The sequence below is a fragment of the Lontra canadensis genome, unplaced genomic scaffold (genome assembly GCF_010015895.1).
Source record: "Lontra canadensis isolate GAN:19392208 unplaced genomic scaffold, GSC_riverotter_1.0 scaffold49, whole genome shotgun sequence".
Classification (NCBI taxonomy): Eukaryota; Metazoa; Chordata; class Mammalia; order Carnivora; family Mustelidae; genus Lontra; species Lontra canadensis.
In genome coordinates this window covers 13,734,693-13,761,043 of record NW_022631043.1, presented here as the reverse complement: position 1 = coordinate 13,761,043, position 26,351 = coordinate 13,734,693, and the positions used below count along the sequence as shown (strand labels likewise).

General features: G+C 41.0%; 2 protein-coding genes across 4 annotated transcripts in view; one reads left to right on the top strand and one right to left on the bottom strand.

Moving 5' to 3' along the window:
- Positions 1-4,741, bottom strand: part of WASHC5 (WASH complex subunit 5) — a 58,918-nt gene extending 54,177 nt beyond the window's left edge. The window contains exon 1 of one of the 2 annotated variants that reach the window (XM_032873546.1): positions 4,615-4,741. The gene's annotated coding sequence lies outside the window, so the exon portion shown is untranslated. The remainder of the gene's footprint in view (positions 1-4,614) is intronic. The other variant, XM_032873547.1, reaches the window with a different exon arrangement.
- Positions 4,742-4,836: 95 nt separating this feature from the next.
- NSMCE2 (NSE2 (MMS21) homolog, SMC5-SMC6 complex SUMO ligase) overlaps positions 4,837-26,351 on the top strand; it is a 212,910-nt gene continuing 191,395 nt past the window's right edge. For both annotated transcript variants that reach the window (XM_032873551.1, XM_032873550.1), the window contains exons 1-2: positions 4,837-4,959; positions 8,367-8,537. In XM_032873551.1, the coding sequence (XP_032729442.1) occupies positions 8,381-8,537 (157 nt within the window). In that variant the 5' untranslated portion in view covers positions 4,837-4,959; positions 8,367-8,380. The remainder of the gene's footprint in view (positions 4,960-8,366; positions 8,538-26,351) is intronic.

Here is a 26,351-nt window from a genome sequence, read left to right as displayed (position 1 = left end):
TGACTTTGATGATACAGTATCTTATACTCCATGGTTGACTTTCATAGCACGATCTTAGAAAAAGATAATTTTTGTAAAAAATGTTCAAGATAGCATTCATTTTCCCAAAGTCTTCTCCCAACTCTTTTTCAAATAATTATCTTTGGAAATGTTCACTTTGTCATCTTTTTTTTATTTCTCTCCTCTGTTAATTTAGCTAGGTCACTGTGGTCAACTTCAGGGAAGCCTCAATTATTTTTCAGCTTCATGAAGGCCTGTGTACTTCCCAGGATTTGCACTTGAATTTTGTACTGGTACTGTGTTCTATCAACATGACATTAACATTAAGATGACTGGCCAACAAAAATATAAGAATTCAACCTACTAGACCCTTTAGGACACAAATATCTGAGTAAGAAGAAATAAGCTTCTAAGTGGTCAACTCATTACAATTTTTATGTCAATGCCAACTTTTATGTTCATATGTAATCCAGCTGCAGGAACCCAAATAGGGAACAATGAAATAATGAGGACTTCGTTGCACACAAAACCAGATGTGGAAAGACTTTTTTGAAAGGAGGGGGGCTTCTTCTGCAGTCCTAGCAAAACATTCCCCAAACTTTGCTTTGAAAGTTTGCTCATGTTGAGCTACCTACTATAGTTATCTAGTACCTGGAAGCTTTGTATAACCCTTAAAGGTTTTCTTTCTCCCTTCTTTAAGTCTCTTATTATTGATTCAATACTTAGGAACGTTTTAATTTACTGGGAGGCTCTTGGCTCTCCAACAAGAACGTCCTCCCTCCTTTTCCTTTCTTCCTGTAGAGAAGGAAACAAGTGGGTCCTTATTTTCCCAAAGCCCCTGAAAGTAGGTTAGACATGTGACTCAATTTTGGCCAACAAGATGTAAGAAGAAGTCTATGGTAGACCTTATGGGAAATGTATTCTTTTTCCTCTTGCTACAAGGAAAGAAGCATGAAGAGAAATTCCCCTTTTTCCTCTGGCTAAGCCCTCTCTTTCTTGCCTTTGAATGTGGTCCAATGAACACATCTTGCCTGACAAGGCAAGGTCACGGGGTGACAAGCCTAAAAGAAAAAAAGGCAAAAACCTGCTGGTGGTGGTTTGGAAGAAGAGAAAGAATCTAAATTCTTGTTGATGTTCTTGACTCGCTGATTCAACTGTGGCACTACCGACCTCTGCGATCCTTGTAAAATGAACTATTTTTATGGGTTATCTACTGCTAGTTGCCTTTTGGATTCTTACAGGTGGAAGCATTGACATAGACTCATTCATTCAACAAATATGCACCCAGTGCCTCCTAGGTGTCAAGCATGGTTTTAGGACCTGAGGATATGCAGCGAACAGAACTAAGTTCTGGCTCCCATAAAGCCTGCATACTACTGGGAGTGGGGCAGAGATAATAAATAAATGCATTATGTATCAGGCTGTGATCACTGCTGTGAAGAAAGAGCATGATAAAGAAACGGAGCGTGGGCTGTTTTACAAAGTATGTGAAAGCTTCTCTGGTAATATATTTGAGCAGGGACCAGAAGGAAATGAGGAAGCAAGCAGGAAGGGTATTTGAGTGTGGTGAGCAGCCCCTAGGACAATCCCTGATGACCTTCATCTCCTTGTTCATGCCCTGGGTGGGCCCCTTTGCTTGAGTGTGATTACTGACTCCTAAGGAACAGAATAGGCAGATACGAAAAATATGACTTCTGAGATTAGATCACCAAAAAATGGTGACTTCTGGCTGGGGCATCCTCCCTAGTTTGTTTGTTCTGGAGGAAGGAAGCTGTCATGTTGTGAGAGAGCCCAGTGATGAGAGAGTGAGAGGCCTGCCAACAACCACGTGAATGAGCTTGAAAACGGAATCCCCCAGAACCTCAGATGAGCCTTCAGCTAAGATGACAGCTTCTATTTACACGCAGACTAAACCTCCCAAGAGCCCCTGAGCCAAAGGCACCTTAGCTAAGCCACATCACCAATTCCTGAACACAGAAACTATAAGCCAATAGAGAGAGATATATATATATATATATTTTTTTTTTTTTTTCTTTTTGTCTTAAGCCACTAGGTTTTGGGGTAGTTTGTTATTTTACAAGCAGTAATCATCAGGAAGAAGGGCATTCCAGGCAGGTTTACAAGTAAATGCAAAAGCCCCAGGGCAGCCACGTGTTAAATGTGCTTAAGGAACAGCCAAGTGGCTGATGTGGCTAGTGCAGAGTGAACAAAGGATAGACGTGCAGATCAGAGGCGGTGCGATGGGGTTAGTCCAAGAGCAGGGAATGCTGAGAAGCCACTACGGTTGTCTAGAACTTTGTCTCATGAGGGTATCCTTTAGTACACATTAAGGCATAAATTATTAACAAGTCCTTTCATTTTCTCATGATGTTTACTTGTTAAGCCAAACTGATCTTTAACACGCTGAATTTCAGATAATTTTTTTTTCATCCCCCTCCCCTTTTTTTTAAAGTAAACTCTACTCCCAGCATGGGGTTCGAACTCACCCTGAGGTCAAAAACCACATGCTCTACTGTCTGAGCCAGCCAGGCACCCCAATTTCATCCCATTTTTTTTTTAAACAATTAGTTTTTTTTTTAAGATTTTATTTATTTATTTGACGGAGATCACAAGTAGGCAGAGAAGCAGGCAGAGAGAGAGGAGGAAGCAGGCTCCCTGCTGAGCAGAGAGCCTGATGCGGGGCTCGATCCCAGGACCCTGGGATCATGACCTGAGCCGAAGGCAGAGGCTTTAACCCACTGAGCCACCCAGGCACGCCCCCATCCCATTTTTTGCACTGGAATGGTCTGGCTGGGAAAGTGATACAAGGGAAGGGGGAAAATAATGACAAATGGGAAAAAAAAAAAAAAAGTCACTGAAGTCCTCTGAAGATCCAGGCCTAAGCAGGATGAAATTCCAGGACACACTTGTAAGACAAGCAAGCTATGTTTAACTGGTCACTGCTACCAGATTTTGGATCTCAAAACAGGATAGACACTGGGACCATGGAGAAAATACCTTAAAGCAAAATAACATTACCTGACTTCTTCCCCTCCCCCCCTCCCCCCAAAAAAAGGATGAACAGATACACTCAGCACCTGCACGCAGACTGTCAGGTTCGCTTAGGCCTGCAATAATGACATAAGTCAAGACTTTTGTTTACCGCTTATTTTAATTCTTAAAATCCTTACACTGTAGGCAACATTCAAAATATTATTTGGTCAGAGTATTTGACAGATAACCCACTGCTGGTTTAAAAACTTGCCGTAAAGAACAGAACCTAAGAACCAATATTAAAGATGTCTAATGGTGTGGCAGTGATCTCAGAATTCAGTGGCTTTATAGAAGGTGCTAAGGCTTAGTTGAAAAAAATCACTCTAGAATGAGGTGCAGATAAACACTATAGGAGAACCTATATTAAATCTTCCATTTAGTGGTTCTCTTGGTGCTAGGGATGAAGAAAATTCATAAAGACCAGTTTTTCTCCATATAGATGGTATTACTACTTGGCATGAAATGAAACCAGAGAGCCTACTCAATTTCCTACTTTTCTTTTACAAGGCACCCCCAAAAGCAGCCATAATTTATTTTAAAGAATTTGGTATGGAGCTGTGGTTTGCAGTTTGGAAAATAAGCCCAGACAAAGGAGAACATCTTTCAAGAATGAAGCACGGCATCATCTGCCAATTACCCAGTAAGTACAGAACTGAAATCTGAAGGAAATTAAATTGCCCTGGGACAAACCACTGTGTGTCCTACTCAGAGGACAAAAGAAGATAGGTCTATTTTTATCCTTTCATAAAACTTCAGTTCCATAAAGAAGGAAGCACTGGTCTCCACTTATCCATTATCAGGAACAAAATGTAATGGCTGTTTATCAAGATAAAAGTGACCACTCTCTTCCAGAAAAGTTCTGAAACAAGCCTGATCACTCTAGTCCCATTCATAAATCCCGGAAAAGACAGGAGATGGAAAAACGGAAGGTGATCCTGGTTGTGGGGAGAGGCAGAAACACTTCTCTGTCCCTTCTCATGACCCCATCACCTATGTTGGAGGAAACTCCGTGCACTTGGAATCGGGAAATCCGGCTCCACTACGGGCTCCGTGACTTGGTTTATGTTTTCAACCGTCCCTTAAACCAGTCAGGACCCTCGGAACTATTTTCCGAAATGCAGAGAACTTTGGCACCAGCATGACACAGGTGAGGGAATTAAGGTGCACAGAGGGAACAATGACTTGCTCAAACTCACAGCCGACGGCAGAACTAGAATTCAAACCCAGGTCCATCAGACTCTAAAGCCCCTCGCCAACCGCTCCGTTTTCTCCAGAGTGAATGCAGGAATAACAATGTCTACCCAGCACGTCTCCTGAGAACATGGAATGATCAGATGCGGGCCAAGCAGCTCAATATCACTTCCCAAAGCGCCCAGACAGCGTGGAAAATCAGTTCCACCTATGTGGAGGTGGAGAGCCTGGACTGCAGCCCCGCCATCGGAGGCCCCTCAGTCCTCCAAACCGGGCTCTGCATCCAGACAGCACCACACGCCACAAACGTCCCTCCAGCCCGCGCGGCTCCGCCCGGGGCTGGGGAGGGGCAGAGGGACGGAACGGAGAGCGCATCCCGCCCCAACTCACCTGTCACCCGGGCCGCGCCAGTGCGCACATGTGCGGCCGTCGATCGCGGGCGAGGTCGGCACCCGGGCCCCGACCCCTCCCTCTCCGCACCGGTACCCCTCTCTCCGCAGCCCCCACTCGCCAGCCCGCAGGACCCCAGCTTCCGCCTCTGGCTCCCCTGGCGGTCACATGACCAGAGGGGCGGAGAGCGGGGCGGGGCGTCATGTGACCGCTGGCTGGCGACGGCTGATGACGCCCGAGCCGCGCTCGCAGTTTCAGCTACTGGGCAGGGGAGTTGAGGAAGGAGTTGGGGTTCCGGTGTGGGCAGTCCGGGTGCAGCGAGACCGAGCTGGGTCGGGCGTCCAGGTAAGGCAGAAGCTGGGGGTGGCTAGGGCGAGGGTGGCGGAAAGTGTCTCCTCCCTCTCGGACTCTCCGCGGGTGCCCTGAGCTGGGGTCTGTCCGCCTGGGCTGTGGTCCTGCCTGGCTCTTTGCACGTCGAGCCGGGCGGCTCGGGCAGGCTGCCTCCCTCCCTGAGACGTCATCTCTCCATCCTTCGATCCGAGTGGGGGAAAGTTCACGAATTATTGATGCAGGGTGATGTGGTTTGAGCAGTCTTCAAAAGCTGGGCCTCGGACAAGTCTGGGCCTCAGTTTCCCTTTTCTCTTCTAGAAATGGTTGAGAACCTTAGCGATAATGAGAGTGAAGCGCCAGGCAGCAGGTTATGGCGCACTGTAGAGGACCTCAGAAAGGTGGTCGCTGTTACTGTGGGGACTCTCCTCGGTTCTTTATTGATTGCCTGTTTTGTGTGGGGAGCTGTTTGCTGTGGAACGTGTCAGAGTTCTAGTATAAGCTGGGTGAAGGAGTGACAGCCAGTCATGTGAACACATGATTGTGATGAGTTTTACTGCGTTTTATAAAGAAGTGTGTGTGTGTGTGTGTGTGTGTGTGTGTGTAAGGGAGAGAGAGGGATAGTAGTAGCATGAGGGAGGGAGCAAGCTATTGCATATATGGGTAAGAGAAGGTTTCATAAAGAAAGACAGATCCTTGCATCTCGAAGAAGGGGACGGCTCTGTCTGGACTTGGACAGTTCCCTGTGATTTGAAGGAGATTCAGCGGAATGTATATAAATTGTTTGGTCTTTGCTTATTACTGTGCTGTGCAGAAAGATGAGAGAGGGAAACAGTAATAACTAACTGCTCCTGCCTGAAGCCAATCTTAGACCTGCTGGGGTCTGAGACTGTGTGTCTTTCAGCTTCCCTCATTCATATGTTGAGATGCTAGTACCAGTGTGATGGTATTAGGACTTGGGGCCTTTGAGAGGTGCTTAGGTCAAGAGGGTGGAGCCCTTCTGAATGGAATCAGTGCCTTTGTAAAAGAGGCTCCTCAAAGCTCCCTTGCACCTTCTACTGTGTGAAGACAAAGAGTGAGAAGGCATGGGGCCTCTGAACCAGGAAGAGGGCCTTCACCAGAACTTGACCTTTTTGGCACCTTGGTCTTGGACTTTACAGTCTTCAGAACTGTGAGAGAGAAATTTCTGTTGTTTATAAATAAGCTACCCAGTCTGGTGTTTCCTTACAGCAGCCAGAATGGCCAAAGACAAGACCTGTTAGTGGAGGCAAAATAACATGCTTGGGGAAAAACTCAGGAAGCCCTGTTTTAAACTTTCTTGGAAACCACAGGTACAGGGAACAAAGAGATTATTGTTACTGGGGAAGCCTCCAAGAGGAGGTTGATTTAAACCCAAGGTTTCTCAACCACCCCATCATTGACATTTTGGGCCAGATGATTCTTTGGGGAAGGGGGTTGTCCTGTGAATTATGTACTTAGTGGGAGAAAGAGGGAAAAGAGGGTCTACATATTCCCTTTGCTTCTCATTCTGAATCTTCTCCCTGGAAATACTCCAGAGTTACAGAAGGAAGTTTTTGCCCAGGTCTCTGCAAATGTAGAGTTTCATTAGAGTAATGTGAATTTTGCATGCACATAATAAAGATAGCTTCTATGTGGTAGACACTCCCACTTAGCCTGGATTATATTATTCCTTATATACATCATGTGTTTTGTCAACTCTAACTGCTGTTAAAAAATAGTGTAGACTGGTGGCTTAAACAACAGAAATTTATTTTCACACTTTTGGAGATTAGAAGTCAGAGATTGGGAAGCTAGCATGGTTGGCTGCTGATAAGGGCCCTCTTTCTGGCTTTCAGTCACCCCCCTTCTTGCTATGTCCTCACTTGGTGGAGAGAGAGAACTGGGGTGTCTCTTCCTCTCCTAATAAGGATACTAATCCTTTCCTGAGGGCTCTAGCCTCAGGGCATCTAAACCTAATTATCTCCCAAAGGCCTCATTTCTAATTACCATCACAATGGGGGTTAGGCTCTCAACATAAAATCTTGGGGGGAGATGCAATTATCTCAGTGTTTTCCATACTTGTTTGATTTCAAGAATCACCTGGGGGCAGTTCATAAAAATACAGGTTTCCTCGGAGTGTCCACCAGGGACTTTGGTTCAGTAGGTCTGAGATAATACCTATATGTAAATTTATATTTTTAATAAGCATTTCAACTGATTCTTAAGATCAGACAAGTTTTAGAAAACTACATTTAATTTATCCTCAATAATGCTGTGAAAGAGATACGATTATTTCCTTTTACGCAAGAGCAGACTGAAGATAGAGAAGGTAAGCAACTTAAACAGGGCCTGCAATTACAAAAGGCGTGGATGAGACCAACTTTCCAAGCATCTCTGTTGAGTGTCCATTCTTTCAAGAACTACTCCATATTCTTGCTTATCGGGTTATAATGATGAAGTTGATGTTAATATTTGCTTCCACATGCTGGACATTATTCTGAGTGTTTTATTATACACCTTATCTCATTCTGTCCTCACAGTAATCCTGGAGGTGGGCACTGCATGATTCCAATTTTAGGAAGGGAAAAATGAAACACTGAGAGCTTAAATAATTTGCCTGAAGTCATTCAGTTACTTAACTGGGAAAATCAGGCTTTGAATTCAGATAGTCTGGTTCTAGAAGCTGTATACTTGACCCTTATTCCATATCGCCCCCATACTTTATAATGTAGATAAATTCTGCTTTTACTGACAGAATCTGGGATCTAACCAAGTCTGTAAATCTGTTAGAACCCAGAGGACTGTCAGGAATATATACAATACCTATATATAATATGTTTTTAATTTATATTTATATATTTACAGTTTTCAGAGTTAAATATGCATATATGTCAGGCATGTTAAAAATTACATGTTTTGAAGTTCTCCCTATTAAACTATTTTATTATTACTGTTTTCAGTTTTTAGTAATCTCTCCACCTGCCACGGGGCTCGAACTCACGAACCCGAGACGCGTGCTCTTCCGACTGACCCAGCCAGCCACCCTGTCCTACTGTTTTCAGTTTTTAGAAAAATGCATCATACAAGTAGTCTACTTTTTCTAACCCCTTCAAGTTTTAGGTGTTTGAGAACCGTGCTGTTGTTAAATTCTTCAGAGAACCGGGGAATATTTTGAAAGACAGTATTCTCCTTCCTTTGAAAAATGAAAACACTTAGCTTCCCTATGTATTGGGTGCATCTGTGTTTGGTGGCCCACATGACAGCACAATGCTTTGGTGTCCCCACCAGGGATATAGAATGTATCTAATACTGTGACATTTGTGGGCTATTAGATACATTCATATGGACGTTTACAGCAGTATTATTTTTCTATTCCATTATTATTCTGACTCCTAAATCTTATTTCATTGTGTTTGAAAACTTAGGTAATAATTTCAAGATGCCCGGACGTTCCAGTTCAAGTTCAGGTTCAACTGGTTTTATATCCTTCAGTGGTATAGAATCTGCTCTCTCCTCTTTGAAAAACTTCCAATCCTGTATCAGCTCTGGAATGGATACAGCTTCTAGTGTTGCCTTGGATCTAGTGGAAACTCAGAGTAAGTAACAATTGAAAGTTACTTCGTTTGTGTCTACTTTGGGATAACCCTGTGTGGAGGAATCACTAGGGATGTGAAATACTGCTCACCTTTCAAGTGTTCTTGGGACAGTCATTGAATCCCTCTGGGCATCGGTTTTCTCATCTTGTTCTACATAACACATAACCATGTACTGAGGATGAAATGAGCTCGACTCATTCATGTGTCTTCAGATAGTTATGTGCCAGTAGAAACCGTACTAGAAATTTTGCAGGCTAAACCATGAAGGTTCCTGATCTCAAGGAGCATACAATCTAAAGTATGTGACATTTGTGAACTGTAAGGTATGCACATGCATTAATAGAAAATTATAATAAAATTATTTTGCATTCGTTTAACTCTGTTCATGCTTGACTATTTGGTAGACAGACTAAGGTTATGTTAGGGATACAGGCACAGGAAGGCCTCTACCAAAATAGAAAAATTGAGCTTTAATGAACTTTATCAACATTTTTCAATCAGAAGATTTAGAAAGCGGTTAATTTGCTATCTTTGGATTAGGGTTTTTTTAATTTTATATATGGAAGCGGGGGAGCATCAGTATTTTATGTGGTTTTTAGCAATTTGATTGTTATATGACTTTGTGTGATTTTGTTTTTTCTGTCTAGTGTTCCTTAAGCTTTATGGACTGGTGGACCTATAGTTTTGATCAAATTCAGAAAAATTTCTGCCACTATTTTTTTTTTTTCCCTAACTTATTTTGAGAGAGGGAGAGAGAGAGTGCATGTGCAAGCAGGGGAAGGGGCAGAGGAGAGCAAGAATCTCAAGCAGATTCCATGCTGAGTGCAGAGCCCTACACAGGGCTGGATCCCACTAACCTGAGATCCTGACCTGAGCCAAAATCGAGAGTTGGATGCTCAACCAACTGAGCCACCCGGGCACTCCTGTCACTATTTCTTCAGATCGGTTTTTTTTTTTTTAAAGATTTTATTTATTTATTTGACAGAGAGAGCTCACAAGTAGGCAGAGAGGCAGGCAGTTGGGTGGGGGGGGAGGGCAGGCTGCCCGTGGAGCAGGGAGCCCTATGTGGGGCTCGATCCCAGGACCCTGGGATCATGACCTGAGCCGAAGGCAGAGGCTTTAACCCACTGAGCCACCCAGGTGCCCCTTCAGATAGCTTTTTATAGTCCCTCCCCTACCCTCTTCTTCTGGGACTCTACTTAGATGTGTATTGGACAGCTTGATAATGTCCTGTAAGTCACTGAGGCTTGATTGATTTTTTTTTTTCAGGTCTTTTTCTGTCTGGCTTCAGTTTTAATAGTGTCTGTGGCTATGTCTTCAGGTTCATTGGTCTTGTCTTCTACAGTCTCTGTTGTTAATTTTATTCAATGATTTTTAAATTTCAGATACTGGATTTTTCAACTCTAGGCATAAAAAAGAATGAAATAGAGTCTTCTATTCTCTTCATTATGTTCATGTTTTCCTCTATATTCTTGAGTATATGGAGCATATTTATAATAGTTGTTTTAATACCCTCCTCTGCTAATTCTGTCTTTCCTGTCGCTGCTTCTTCCCATGGACATTGTGTGTATTATGTTGAGTGTTTGGATTTTGTTGTCTACCAATAAAGAATTACGGCGTTTGTTTTGGCAGGCATCAAAGTAATTTGTGGATTACACCAGTCCTTTCCAGGCTGGTTGTTAGACTTCGTTAGTGCGGGTCAAGTTAGTGTCAGTTTATTTGAAGGCCACTTTAACCTGCTTCTGGAGCTTGGCCTTTCTGCATCTCTGTTGACAGCCCAGAGGGTTCTGTGAGATAGCTCCACTCTGCCGGACGGAATTCAAATGTCTCCCAGTTCTGTGTGAGTTCAGGGAATTGTTCACTTTACAGCTCCCAGCAGTTGTTTTTCAGTGGTTTAGGATTGAGGAGATCTCTGCAGATCCCTAGAGCACTCTCTCTTTGTGGTAGCTTCCTTTTGGTGCTCTGTCTTGAAAACCCCTGTTGTCTTAGCTTCCCCGAACTCCAGTCTCTGTCTCCTTGGTTCTTCAAGACTTTGCTTCTCTACTTGGCTTCCTCTTCCCTCGTGCAGGGAGACAGGCGAATGCAGGACTTACCTAACTTGTTTGTCCCCTTCTGGGAGGCTCACGGTTTTGCTCTCCCTGTGGTCCCACTGTCTGAAAGTGGCTGTCTCATATATTTTGTCCAGCTTTCTAGTCCTCACCTCAGGACATCCGATTCCAGGCCCGTCGTTCATTCGTGGCCGGCAGCCGAAGTCACCCATAATGTTTAGTGGGTAGCTTCTCTAGATCTAACCCTTCCCAGCTTGATCTGTAGTCTATTTTCAGGTCTTTGGCTTTAGCTTTGGTAGGAGACCTGGATAAAAGTCATCATAAAATCTGCAGCCATAAGAGAAGAGAGCTGGAGTCTGAACCAGTTGACTGTGCTGTTGGACAGCAGTGAAGGGCTTGGGGGAAATTAAAGTGCAGAAGAGCGTGTGTGAAAGTCCATGAATCACCTTCATAGCAGAACTGTTTGCTTTTCCTCTTAGCCTTGTAAGATTGGGACCCTTCCTGTTTACCTTTTGGGTTCCCCAGTTTCATCACAAATTAACATGAGCTTTGTTAGATGAGGTGATGGTGATCACGTGGGTATCATTTTCTCACTTTGTACTGTGGATCTCTTGTTACTATATTATTAAATTGTTGATATAGGGGATTCTTGTTCCCACACACTTGGAGAGGGGGGTGATGTGTACTGTTTTGGTTGCATATTCCTCAAGCAGGTTGCTGTCCCCATTCAACTTAGAGCTCATTTGAAATGATCACTTTACCCTGAGTTATGTTATAGTGTGTGGTGTTTAAGCAGTAGACCCTTAGTGCCACCATATCTCTTTTTTTCTCTAAATGTGTTGGTATTCTGGGAATACTTTCTTATTTACCTAATTGCAAAATGGAATTTCTTACATTAGGAGATTTTTCAAGTAGCTGGGGCTTATTGTTTGGATTTTCAAATTTTTAGATACCTTTCTGCTTTCTGAGGCAAAAGTACTGACTTCATTTACCAAAATTGTTGTTGTGATGATCATCTTTAAGCAATTAAATTTTCAGAAGCCCTTTAAGTTTAGTTAGATAAAATCGAGGAATGGCCCCATTCTAAAATATTAATGTACGTCCAGCTCTGGCCTCTCCTTATGCCTCTATGCCAGTACAGGAAAGGTTTGAGAAGAACAGTTTTGTCAGAAACGTCATCCTTAATAAAGGGCAGTTGCTCTTAAAAGGTTAGAATGAAAAAAGTTAGTCTCTGTATATTTAAAGTAATATTTTAAAAGTACAAAATGAAAACTAATCAAGAGAGCAAGTCTTTGACTTATGCCACCTGTATTCATGTCTTTGATGTTGCCGGTCATACTGGACGCTTGGGTTTGCAAGGCTGGCTTTTCAGAGTTTATTTTTTCCCTCCTAAATGATTGGTTTGCAGTTTGAGCCACAGGGTAAGGAATGGCACTTAATTTCGACAGTGTGGAGGTGGCCATTCTGATTTATTGATCCAGGTTTTGTTTGTTTTTTATTTCGAAACGTATGTAACTCTTTGAGTAAATAGATATTAAAATTGAGAGTTTTTTTTTTTTTTTTTTCAAAGGAGAGCATGCTATAAAGGTGAATTTAAAGATTTTATTTAGTTATTTGCAGGGGGAGGAGGGATAGAGAGAGGGGGGAAGCAGGATCCCTGCTCAGCCGGAAGCCAGATGCAGGCTCGATCCTGATAACCTGAGATCATGACCTGAGCCAAAGGCAGAAACTTAACACTTAACGGACTGAGCCACCCAGACGCCCCTGTAAAACTGAATTTAAAGAAATGCAATCTTAGATAAATTATGGGACTGCTCTTGCTGAACCCTGGGTGTTTTAAGTTGCTACTTGATAAACAAGTTTTCCTCTAAGACCTAAATAGAAAATAAAACAATTTAGCAAGGCTTCATCAGATCTGCTTTTCTCCTGATTACTTTGTAACACAATTGCACAGTGCAGATACATACAGTGGACTTTTCTGTGGCATCCGTTATCATTAGGGTAGATGATTATTAATTTAAAAATTAAAATTAGCAGTATTCAGGGCGCCTGGGTGGCTCAGTTGGTTAAGCATCCAGCTCTTGATCTTGTCTCAGGTAGTGATCTCAGGGTCCTGTGATCCCGCCCCTGTCGGGCTCTGCACTCAGTGGGGAGTCTGCTTGAGGATCGTCCCTCTTGCTCTCCCTTTGCCCCTCCACCAACTTGTGCATGTGCTCTCCCTCTCTCTCTCTCTCTCAAATAAATAGATAATAAATGTTTAAAAAGAGAAATATCTTGGGGGGCCTGGGTGGCTAAGTCTGTTGAGTGTCTGTGTTTGGCTCAGGTCATCGTCCCAGGGTCCTGGGATCAAGTCTCGCATTGGGCTGTCTGCTCAGCAGGGGAACCTGCTTCTCTCTCTCCCTCTGCTCATGTGCTCTCTCTCTAACTCACTCTGTCTCTCAAATAAATAAATAAAATCTTTAAAAAAAATAATAAAAAAAGAAATAATCTTTAAAAGTGACCAGTATTCTTTTTCCTTGGCTTTTTGTGTGTTCCCAGATGAGCCCCGCCCCCACTTACAATGCAGTAACATGCCATATCCTCATATCCTGAAACCAGTTAATGTTTTTTCTTTGTTTCATGGGGTGTTTTTGCATTTATATTGTAATTTGCTCTGTTAATGTCTGATCTTCCCTTTGAACCTGGTGTCCTGGGGCAGAGACCTCGGAGAGTTCCTCTCACATTTTCAGAGGCTTTGATGTTCATCAGGTGTTGAACGTATATAAATTAGTTAATAAGTGTCTTTGAAGACTCTTCTCCAAATAGAGATACTTGGATCCACTGTATAGAAAATTAAGTTGTTTCCCAAAATTAGAAATTGAGCACTTCTGTTAATTTGCAAACCTCGTTTTTTTAAAGACTTTGGCATTTAATTTTTTTGTAAGAGCTAATTCAGTGGTTCTCAAACCTGAGGGTGCATCAGAACCACTTAAAGGGTTTGTTAAAATACAGATTGCAGGACCCCACCACCAGAGTTTCAGCAGGTCTGTTGAGCCCGAGAATTTGCAATTCTAACAAGTTACCAGGTGATGCTGATGTTGATGCTGCTGATCCACTGCGCCAGACTTTGAGAACCCTGGGTCTGACCTCATTGCCTATTTGGCCGGAAACATACACCACTAGGTGGCACCAGAATACTTCTTATGAGGTAGCCTTCGGCTTTAGGGACGCCGTTGAATGCAGACTTGAGGGTTGGGCAAAAGGAATAATCACTAAAGGGTTGGAATGTTGTAGCCCAGAGCCCGAGTTATTCCGTATATCTAAGAAAACAAACATGTGTTGACTATATCAGACCAGAGAAACTATAGGATTGTTAAGGTTACATTTTAAGATGAACTCTTCCAGGAATGAGGAATAACCAACCATATTATCTCTACCACCTTCATTTTCAATTATGCAGGCTACTCATTTTCATTTCCTAGTGATACATGTAGACCCTGTCACAAGACAGAAGTATACACCGCAGCTTTGTTAGTTATTATTCTAAGTTACTGAATCTTGATTTTTGTTGTTGATTACATTTAAAAACCTCTCTAAAAAGGTTTACACATTTTGTTCCCAAGCATAGGTCATTTGGTCCTTCTGCTAGAGGGCTAATTGTGTTTGGGGCAGTTTTAGGAGCTGGAAAGGTGGGAAATGTGCTTTCCTTTCCTACTGGCTTCCTCAGGCAGAAAGTTGAGCAGTTTCCTCTTTAAGAGCTGGGGAGAGGAAACTTTGGGCGGTTGTTTGCCTTGCCTCACCTCTTCTGGCTGCTCATCCTCACCCCATAAATTTCCAGCCATCCCGGCACCTCCAGATTTTCTTACTTCCACTGACTGTAACAACCTGAAAGTTGGCATGGTTTCTCTGAATGATGGAATGTGTGGAAATCATTGATTGCTGTGCTCTCCTGTTTGCTAAGCTCTCCTGTTCACAATGGGATGTCACTTTCTGAAATAGTAAATGAGTCGTCTTTCAGTTTTTGAAACAGAGTATGTATAGTATCTAAATACTGAGTTTCTAGGCTCTTGAGAATACTCTTTCTGTTGATCCTATTTTTTTTTATCTTTGGAGCAAAGGCGTGAGTTAGGTTTTAGTGACCTAATAGGGTATGATAATGACTATTACAGAAAAAACTGAGTTGAAATCACTCGATCAGACTTAAAAATTAGGCTAGCATTTTATCATGTATCTTTTGATCATTGGGAAGAATTAAGGTTAGTTTAATATTAGGCAAAGATGACAACTCAAGGCAGAAGTAGAGCAGACTTTAGGATCGATTTTGAAACATCAGTTTTCTTTTTAGAAAATAAAATTTTGTCTGGTGGTAAGTTGAAAGGAGCTTTTATTAGGTTGGTGATTCACAGTTGAAATCAGTTTGATTATTTTAGAGAGGATTATTTTTTTCATTCAGGCCTTTATCTCCTCTCTGTACTTTACAACTGAAATTATATATTTGTGTTTTACATTAACTGTAAAGTGTTATTTATATACTGCAGCACTGTCCAATAAAAATCTAGGGGGAGGCACATGTGCAATTTAAATTTTTGTTATCCTCGTTACAAAAGGTAAGAAAGAATTTAATTTTAGTAATAATTTTATTTAATCCCGTATATCTAAAATAAGAGTTTAGCATGTAATCAGTATAAAAATTGAGTTATTTTTCCTTTTTTTTTTTTTTTTTTATGTATGCAAGTTCAGGATCCTTCAGTCCATTTCAGTATGGACCAGCCACATTTCGTATGCTTAAAAGCCACATTTGGCAGCCAGCTGCTGTAGTAGGTAGCAGCAAGTGTCCGTGGACAGCAAGTTTGTAAGGCAGTCACATCAACTAGCTTTGCAGCTTTTTAGTAGTTTTGGTGACTATTCAAATCAAACCACTTGGTAAAATGAGATAGTACCATTTATTGATTTTTTTTTTTTTGTACTTGTCACTCCCCTACCACTGCTATGATTGGTACTTCAAGTTTTTCCCCAAATTGTTTAACCAGCTTAAAATTACTTACTTTGGGGGGCGCCTGGGTGGCTCAGTGGGTTGAGGCCTCTGCCTTCAGCTCAGGTCATGATCTCAGGGTCCTGGGATCGAGCCCCGCATCAGGCTCAATGCTCAGCAGGGAGCCTGCTTCCTCCTCTCTTTCTCTCTCTCTGCCTGCTTCTGTGACTACTTATAATCTCTGTCAGGTAAATAAATAAAATCTTTAAAAAAAATTACTTACCTTGGGGGATCCTGTTAATGTTTTATGCTGTTTGAAATGTCACATGCTGATTTGACTCCATTCCTACAGTACTTTTGATATTTTTGTAGCTAATGCGGTAAATTAGTTTCTTCTGGCATTGGGCAAGCCAGAAAGGTCAAGCCTCTTAACTTCAGCAGTCAGAATACTCTACTTGCTGTAAACAATTAAGCCTGTCAGCAATTGACCTTGGAAATGCTAATTTGCTTGTCCCTGGGTGCTGCTTCCAGAGGCGGGCTTTCTCTCTGCGAATGAGAGTTAAAAACTCGAAAGTAGTAGACAGAGCGCTGGGCTGGCCACCCACACCTTGCTTTTTGCTTCATTTTTTTGCCTGTGACCAAATTACAAGGGGAGTGTTCCTTGCAAGAATTTCTTCGAAGGCCTCATAGAATTCAGTCTACACTTCCCACAGAGGGAGCTTCCGTGACCTTTGGCTGTACCCTTCCCCATCCTTCTGCAGCACCATTTGCCATAGGGATGGTTGCTTAAGAATGATTTCATCACTGTTTCATGATACTTCTTAAATTTATTGAAAAAGGATATGGAAGGCAGGTTTTATCAACTTCTTTGGTTTTGTGTTTGTTACTGCTGTTGTAGTGTCAGATCCTGAAGAGGGTAGCTGAAAAGGTAAGAAGCAAATGTTAGTTGGACAAGTTACACCCAGTGAGACGTTACAGGCTGTGTTCAGTAGATGAAGGAGGAGCAGAGGGAATATTTATAAAATCCAGAGTTACTGTCTCTAAACTGGTGGTGGCAGCAGCGGCGGCGTTTGCTAGAAGACAAAGATGTAGCTTTCCTTTTCTTTGGGTCAGTGCTCAGGTAAAGTGATTTTTCTCTCTTTACCATACAGTGCTGATTCAAAACAGTTATTTGAGTTTGGTTGGTTTTCACTTTTCTTAGGTAATTGTTAGAGCTTTCTGTCGATCCATTGCCAATTATTTATTGGCCCATGTCCTCGAGAAGCTAATAACTGAGTTAACAGATAACAACAAGTATATGTAAAGATAAGAACTTCATAGTAGTAAATGAGATTATGAGCCTATCTGGGCCACTCATGACTTTTTACATTATAACCTAGCCCCCTGATTTTATATCCAGTAGGCACAAGTCTTTTGTAAACTATACTTATTAAGCAACTTAATAATAGTGGACACCGTGCTTTCTGTGTGCCAGCCATGCTCTAAATGCCTTATGGGTATTCATTTAATTTTACAACAATGCTATAGGGTAGGTAGGTAACGTAATTAATTACTGTTCAACATATGAGTACACTGAGCCTTGAGGTTGACCAAGGACTATGTACCATTCTCTGAAAGGGTTATTTTATCACAATAACCTATTTCAGATTGGAAATACACATTTTAATGATTTACTCCTTGTATATTCTCAATCCAGTGTTCTTGTGTTACTTTCCCCTCTCAGTTGCACTAAGCTTTGAGATAAGTCCTCTTATCTACTCAAGTATTGCCTATGCCTCTGCTCATTGTAGAGACAGCCCTTTCGCTGAGCTCTGTCACCATTGTACCTGAAAATGAGAGTTTCTCATTTAAACAGTTTGGAGAGTTCATTCTGCGCTAATTCTCATTATTGACTTACAAGGTTCCCTTGCTGAGCTTACAAAAAAAAAAAAGTTTTGCCTATTTATAAATCTTGGTGATCATGGTCTCTAGATCATTCTTGTTTGATCATGTCTCAGGCCGTGACCAAAGCATCTGGCATTTACTCTCTGAAAATAGTAGCTATTAATTTCTGTGCCATTTTAAACCATAGAGCATAGTTTACAAGAATGTTCATGATGTCACCAGCTACACCCCTCTTTACACTCGGTATACGCCAGTTGGAGAGACTGGATTTAGTTCCCAGAGTATGTGCCCTGTCAAGAAGCCTCCTTGGCTGTGTTCACATGACTTCCTCTCTGTGTTGACTGCTTAGAAGGCACCGATTCGTCTCTCAGGGGCAAGCTTAAGTATTTTCTTTTGTCTGCAGATACTCTCCCACCCAGACCAAACTGATGTCTTTGGTTTCTCTGTGTTGGCAAGCAGTCATCCTTCAAAACAGTAGAGTGCTTCTTTGCATTAATTATTTATAAAGTCTATATTTCTACCACTAGATATGGGAGTTTGGAAAAGTCAGTTAAGAACATCCTGTTTCCCAGTCAAATTTTGGCCTTCTGTCTGTTTCAGCTACCCAGTTCTGCCATAAACAATACTAAATGAATGGGTGTTGACCAATTACAGGCTATACTGACCCCCAGTCGAGACAACAGTCATTCTGTGATAGTCTTTTTTCCCGTATATGGATTGAAGAATGGGTTAAATTTTACACAATCAAAACACAGAAGTGATACCTAAAAATGGATTATGGAGAAGACAGCAATGTTCTTGCAAATAACTTTTTTCCCCCTAACTAATTCCTTAAATTACCGGTAAAAATTAATTTCTAGTTTCACATAAAAGAGCATAATGTGAGCCTTGACAGTGTCTGTATCAAGCTTCTATATTTATATCATGAAAATTCTTACTTAAAAAGGTTTTTGAGTCCTACATGTCCATATCAAAGTGCATGTACTTAATTATATTTTAATTTCCTTTCCAAGAGCCATTTATGTTTTTTGAAGTTAGTCCCACAAATATTTACTAAGTACCTGTTATATGACAAACACTATGCTAGAGATACAAAGATAGGAGGAGACCCTCAACAAATTTCTAGATCTTGTTACAGATACTTTCTTTCTTAATAATCCCATGAAAGTGAAGTAAACATTTAAGACAGATGAGATTGCTGAAGCTCAGGGGGCGTTAAGGGATTTGCCTGAAGTCACAAAGTTTAGTTCGACTGGATGGTTCTCAAATCAAGACCGCTTCTGCTGTGTGCCCTGCGCATGCACACATGCATACGCTTATTCTTATATGTCCTCATGTCCTTTGCCAGTCCTAATTGCCTTTATAGGTATTAGATTTGGTGCCATCAGTAAAGGATCCCTCATTATGAGATGCGGTTATGCTGTAATGAAATTTATTTTGCAACTTAGGGTTTATCACCTTAAATTCACCTTAATGGGATTTTACTCATGCTAACCTCATTTCTTTTTAATCCCTTCTGGTTAATCACTCCTCTGATCTCCATTAGCTGTTTTATCCTTTTGTTTGGTGACTTTTTAAAGATACAGGTTGTTGAGATAAAATTCACATACCATATAATTCAGACATTTGAAGTTTATAACTTAGTGGTTTTTAATATAAATATAGATACATGATATATTCAATTTTAGAACATCTTCATCACCTCTAAAAAAGGAAACCTGTACTCTTTAGCTATCACCTGTCTGTCCCTCCCCATTCTCCTCAGCCCTAAAGGAGCCACTACTACTTCTTCCTCCACAGAATTGCCCATTCTGAACATTTACTATAAATGTCATCATATGTGGCCTTTGTGACTGGTGTCAGTCACTTAACATGACGTTTTCAGGGTTCATCTGTATTCTCTATCATGTATCAGTACTTCATCCCTTTTTATGACCAGATAATAGTCTACTGTGTGTGTATACCACATTTTATGTATGCATTCATCCATTGGCGAACATTGGATTATTATTGGTAATAGTTATCTGTATATTAAGAAACACTGCTATGAACATGTGTGTATAAGTTGGTATCTCACTGTGGGTTTGATTTGCATTTCCCTGGTGACTAGTGATGTGAAGCATCTTAGCATATACTTATTGACCACTTATATCTCTTCTTTGGAGAAATGCCGATCAGATTCAGTGCCCATTTTCAAACTGAGTTATTTCTGTTTATAGCTTTGAGTTCTAAGTGTTCTTTATATGGTCTAGATACAAGTTTATTATCAAATACATGATTTGCAGATTTTTTTTTTTCCTGTTCTTCGGATTATCTTTTTATTTTGTTGGTAGTTTCGAAGCACACAAGTTTTTAATTTTGATGAAGTCCAATTATCTCCTTTTTCTTTTGTTCCTTGTGGTTTAGGTATCAAACCTAAGGATCCATTTCCAAATCGAAGGTCATGCAAATTTATCCGTATTTTCTTTTCTAAGAGTTTTTCAGTTTTAGCTGTTACATTTAGATCCATTTTGAGTTAATCTGTGGCTTGAATTAAGGGTCCAGTTTCGTTCTTTTGCCTGTGGCTATCCAGTTGTCCCAGCACTATTCTTTCCCCCAGCGAATGATCTTGGTACCTTGTTGCAAATCAGTAGGCCATAGACACAGGTTTGTTTTTGGATTCTTAATTCTGTTCTGTTGTTGGAATTCTATATATCTATCTTTATAGCAGTACCACCCCTGTCTCAGCTGTTGCTTTGCAGCAAGTTTTGAAATCAGAAGGTGTAGTCCTCAGAGTTTGTTCTTTTTAAAGATTGTTTTGGGTATTTGGGGTATCTTGTACCTCTGTATGAATTTTAGGATCAGCATATCAATTTCTACAAAGAAGCTGGCTTCTGATAGGATTGCATAGAATTACAGATCAATTGGGCGAGTGTTACGGTCTTTACAATCCTGACCACAGGAACTTTTTTACCTTAGATATATATCTTTAATTTCTTTTAACAGTGTTTTCAGAGTATTAATATTACACTTTTGTTAATTTCAAAACATTTCACTTTTTTGATGCTTTGTAAATGTAATTGTTTTCTTAATTTTTTAAGATTGTTTATTATAATTAAATACACTTGACTTTTATGTTGATCTTGTATCTTGCAACCTTGCTGAACTCGTTTAATAGTTCTAAATATTTTTTTGGTGGATTCCTTAGGATTTTCTGTATACAACATTGCGTCATCTGAGGGTAGGTACAGTTTTATTTCTTTATTTCCAATCCTTTTGCCTTTTGTTTATTTTTCTTGCCTAATTACCCTGGCTAGAACCTGCAGTATGGTTAACTAGACGTGGCAAGAATGGACATCTTTATTTTGCTCCTGATCTTAGGGCACAAGCATCCTGTCTTTTCACCAAGCATAACGTTTGCCAGAAAAATCCCTTCTGCCTAGAGTGTCCATCCAGTACCCTCTACTGAGAAAGTGTAACGTTATGCTCACTGTAAGAAGGAATGCTTAAAGCACTTTCATCCGTTATCTCAGAGATGTATCAAAAGGTGAATTTTGAGTTGAAAAGCAATAAATTGATTACCTGGTACAGCATACAAATAAGCAAGTGGACTGTTGCTTTAAAGGTGCTGTGAATGAAACCTATGTCAGGAAACAATGGGGGAGCACCATGGGGTTAACGTCCATTCTAGCGGGGAGCTTTGAGGAGAACTTTCATACAGGGGACATTGACAAAAAGACGAGTATTTCCTGTGGAGTGGGAGAGGGTATTTTTGAGGGAAGCAAAGGTGAGAAGAGGTGTGAAGATCTGTGAAGCTCTGGAGATTTTACCCCCCTTGCAAGCTAACAATTAGCTGGTCACAACTTCATGGATGCCGCCAGAAGACAGGAGACTCTTGGGTCACAGTCTTTCTTGTTGCTTCATATCGAGTAGGTTCGTGTTTCCATAGGTTTGCCTTGCTGACCCCCACCCAAATCTTTATCGGGCTGGTATGGAAGGGCCCAGGGTGATCTGCAGTCTGTGTCACACCTGAGGACCCTCTAGCTCAGGGAATCCAGATTTTTATAATGGGCAACAAATGTCCCCACTCTTTGGCCCTGGAAGAAGACATCGTCTTTTTTACACGTGCCTCTGCTCTGGAGGAAGACATTATTTCAGGCTTCCAGAGTTCTGTTCATGGTACAGACATCCTTGAAAAGATCATCTAGAACAAAAGGGCAGTTAATGCCTCTGCTTGCTTGCAAGATGCACAGAGATGTGTGAGACCCCTAAAGAATTGATTGCCAACACCTGACAGAGTCAGGTAGCTGGGAGCGGTTCAGATCGAAGATCAGCTTTGATTTGGGCCTTTCTCATTTTTAGCACCACGTCTTCCAGCTCCAGCACTTCGAGATGCAGTGCATTTCTCAGTCAGCAAGGCCGTGGCTACTGCTGGCTTTGTCCCTGTCTTTCCCTTATGACCAATTAGGACAGCACAGTGCTTTGGTTGGCTGGGCAGAGTGACAAGGATGTTAGAAACCAGTTCTGGAATCAAGTAACCTGGGTTCCAACCCAGCTCAGGCAGTTATCGGCATTCTGATTTTAAGGAAATTTTGGTTTCTTCATTTAAAAAAATGTGGATAATATCGTCAAATAGCAAGTGATATCTACTGAGTATTGAACTGTGTACCCACACGTCTTCCTCACTTCCAGCTTATTTAGGGTTGCTGTAAGAATTAAATAATAGGTATAAAATGTTCTCTGCTATGCTTAGCACATAGTACTCACATTTAATTGCTCAGTTATTTTGTTAATAATTATTTGGGCCATTTGCAGGTGAGAGATGGATCCTTAAGAGGTGTAGAATCATGAACTAAAATCTTGAATCTAGAACTAAATCTTGGTGTAGATTTAGTATTTTTTTTTTTTTTAAAGATTTTATTTATTTATTTGACAGACAGAGATCACAGGCAGAGAGGCAGGCAGAGAGAGGAAGGGAAGCAGGCCCCCTGTGGAGCAGAGAGCCCCATGCGGGGCTCGATCCCAGGTCCCTGGGATCATGACCTGAGCCAAAGGCAGAGGCCCCAACCCACTGAGCCACCCAGGCGCCCTAGATTTAGTATTTTAAAGTTAGTATTGTACAGATAGTGGTGAGTTAAAATTCAAGTTCTGCTATCTCCTAGCTGTGTCAGTATGAACCGACTATTTCAGTTCTTTGAGCTCCCTTTTCACTGCATGTAGAGTATGGACAGTATCTTCTTTTCAAGGTTGTTCCTATTTTGAAACAGTTTATGGCTTTGTATACAGTGTTTACTTCTTACCTTGACCGGTCAGCCTGTAAACACTTGGCTTTGGTCATAAAGAGAATTAGTGGAAAACCAACTTAAAGTGTAAACCTCAGGGTGGGGATGGGACATGGCACCAAGAGTGTGTGTGGGGAAGGGTGGGCATTATCTCTCTAGTAGGAAAAAAGTGACCTTTGTGATAGGTTTAAGAAGCAGAAATGTGTTCTAGTTTGAGAAAATTATTATAGGATTTAATTTCAAGCAAAGAGGATCAGAGTTCCTGTGGGACAGTCTAAAATAGACATTTAAACCAGTTAATAAAGAGAGATTATGTAATGTGTTACATAGAAGATGCAGTTTTTGTCACTGTTCTCTGTTCTCTTGAAATAGAGTCTTCCAGAATTTTTTGGTAGTTTTGGAATTTCTCAAGTTTGAAAGAATTAACCTGTATCTGCCTTTTCTTTGTTTTCTCAGTGCCAAACTTACAAGAGTATCTGGATCTTGACTTCAACTTAATAATAATGAAATTGGCAGTGTTGTTAGCTGTAACTTGTTTCTAATTTTATAGTTTCCAGAGTGCACTGTGCACCTGTGTTTAGATACTTAATAATTGCAAAGCAGAATACAAATAGTTGTTTCTGTAAGAAACTCTGCTGGTTTCACACATCAAATTCCTGTAATACCTAGAAACCTCTTAGACCCAAATCATGTGAGAAATGATCAGGCAGGGTCTAAGAGGTATCTCAAATGCTCAGTTACGAAACAGTTTCTTCCCTTTTCCTCTTTTATTTTTTGGCTAACTGATCATATGTTCCAGTAATTTACTTTTCACTCAGATGTTTAACAAATATTTACATATTCACACCAAGGATACTGGTTTTGCTTCTCACCCTTACCACTTTTGGCCATATCGTCAGTGGGGGAACCTGTCAAAATACAAGCATAATTCTTTACATGATCTGCCCCACACATTTTAATGTAGTTATAGCACAATGAGAGCAAGTGACTGCTATGTGAACAGAGATTTTAATATACTTTTGTTCTATATTTAATGGTTTTGGTTGGTCCCAGTTACATACCATGGGAAGAGATTTTTCAAAAGAACCTTGAGGAAATATATTTGATTCCATCTGTTAAACAGGTGACTGATTTAACTTCTCTTTTTCATTAAGAACACATTTTAAATCTAGACCTGGAAAAGAAAAGAAATGAAGTGTAAAATATAGGACAGGTGCATATATACATTTATTTAATGTATATAATTATATTATATTATATATTATATATTATAATATATATATATTATATATTATATATTATAATATATATATTATATTATATATTATAATATATAATATATAATACCAGTATGCATAATACATTTATTACAGATATTGTGTATTTCTCATGTGCTATAGTAACTGTTCTCCAGGAATGACTCCTCTCAAGTCCCCCCATCACTGTCCTTGGATGGTATTCCTCACCTCAAGATATGGCGCTTATTGGGGTAATTTGTTAAGTACCAGTCGGTGAAATTGGTACTGGGAATGGGATTTCAACCATGATGACGTATGCTCATATTGCCGTGAAAGAAACTATCTAATGATTCCGTGGTTTGACTGAACTGGGCTGGGAGGCTCTTCCACTCCAAGTGATATCAATTAAGATGGTGGCCACTTGGGGGGGCTCACCTGTTGAAACTCGCAAGGTAGCTCACTTACATGGTTGGCAGATGGTTCTGATTGTTGACTGGATACTCAGCTGGAATTGTTGCTAAGAACCTGAGGATTGGGCTTCATATAGCCTCTCCCTGTGGTTTGGGTTCCTCCCAGCCTAGTAGCTGTATTAAGACGAAGTAAGCAGAAACTGCCAGACCTGTTAAAACTTGGGATCAGAAGTTCCAGAACATCTCTTCCAATGTGTTCAGTTACTCAAATCCATCACAGGGCTAGCCTCAGTTCATGCATAAAGAAAATAGAGTCTATCTCTCACTGAGGTGGTAGCATTCATATAGAGATCAAAGAATTAATACTACCTGAACCAAGTATTGGATATACAGTGGTGACTAAAATAGACATGGGGACTGGGGACTGAACAGAACCTGGAGAGAATTAGGAAAGGATCAGAATGGGGTGGTAGGCTCTCATAAGTCAAATTAAGGAGTTTGGACTTTAGGACAGTGAGAACCTATTAAAAAGTTTTAAAAATAGGAATAAGATGGTTTCTATTTTGCACGAATTCTGTGGCTGTGATACAGAGAATGGCTTGCTAGGAATGAGTGTAGAGTTAGGCCACCCAGTTGGAGGCTGTTGCAGTCAGTCCTCTGGCATTAGATGATAGTGACTTGGGCTTAGACGAGGAAGGTGACATGGGTGTTGAGAAGTAGTCAGATTCCTTTTTTTTTTTTTTTTTTTTTTAAGATTTTAGTATTTATTAGAGTATGCGAGTGCATGCACACAAGCAGGGAGAGGGGCAGAGGGAAAAGGAGAGAGCGAATCTCAAGCAGACTCCCCACTGAGCACAGAGTCTGACAGGGGGCTTGATCTCATGACCCTGAGATCATGACCAGTGCTGAAATCAAGAGTCAGTTGCTTAACTGACTGAGCCATCCATGCATCCTGAGTTGTCAGATTCTTTTTTTTAAATTTTTTTTAAAGATTTTTTTTTTATTTGAGCGGGAGAGAGCGAGAGAGCACAAGCAGGGAAGGAGCATAGGGAGAGGGAGAAGCAGGCTCCCCACTGAGCAGGGAGCCTGATGCCGGGCTTGATCCCGGGACTCTGGGATCGTGACCTGAGCTGAAGGCAGACGCTTAACCTACTGAGCCACCCAAGCACCCCAAGTAGTCAGATTCTTAAGAGACAAAGGAGAAATAATTAATGCAACTCAATCACTGATTATGAAGGTTGAGGGAAAGGATGAAATCAGTGATGGTATTCAAATTTCTGTCTTACACAGCCATGTTACAAGAGGCGCCCACTGTCCACCATCCATTTACTTACTCTTGTGGCCCAAGTTATATTTAAGACAGTTTTACAATTATTAACCTCTACCTCCGTGACAAACAACTTCACTGGCTAGTATGCAGTGCTTAGGTACAGGTCTTTGTACCTCTAGTCTTAGAGTTTTCACTCAAAACCCTGTGTAAAGTTACTTAGGTCAGTGAGTTCACTCTTTAGTGAGATTAACTTAAACATTTGTAATGCAGTTAAATTCCTTTGTCATAGTCTGCCTTCTGTCCTCCATCCCCTGGCCCCTGGTTGTTGCTTTATTGTTCTTATTGTTTTGTATACATTAAAGTCCTTTGTGAGTTAAATTTATATGGGCTTTGACACTTTACAATCTCTTTTTGAAAATGTGTCCTGTACTGAGGACAGGCTGTGATTTCTGCTGGCAGCAGTGTTGGAAGCGTAAGGCTGAGACCAGGACTATGAATGAGGCCATGGCCAGGTTTATAGCTCAGCAATCAGGGTTCATGAATCTTGTGTTTTTAGAGGTCAGAAATAGCCTTTATATTTAGGGACTTTCATTAGTCACGGGTTGGGGTTTAGAGGATTAGTAGATTTCTTGTATCCGGTAAAGAGTTGTCTCATTGCATCGGGAAAGAGAGAGTGGAACTTAAGTGATGGCTAATGGAATCCACAAGGAAGGGCCATATTAGGCTCACATGTTACATAGCAAACAGGTCCA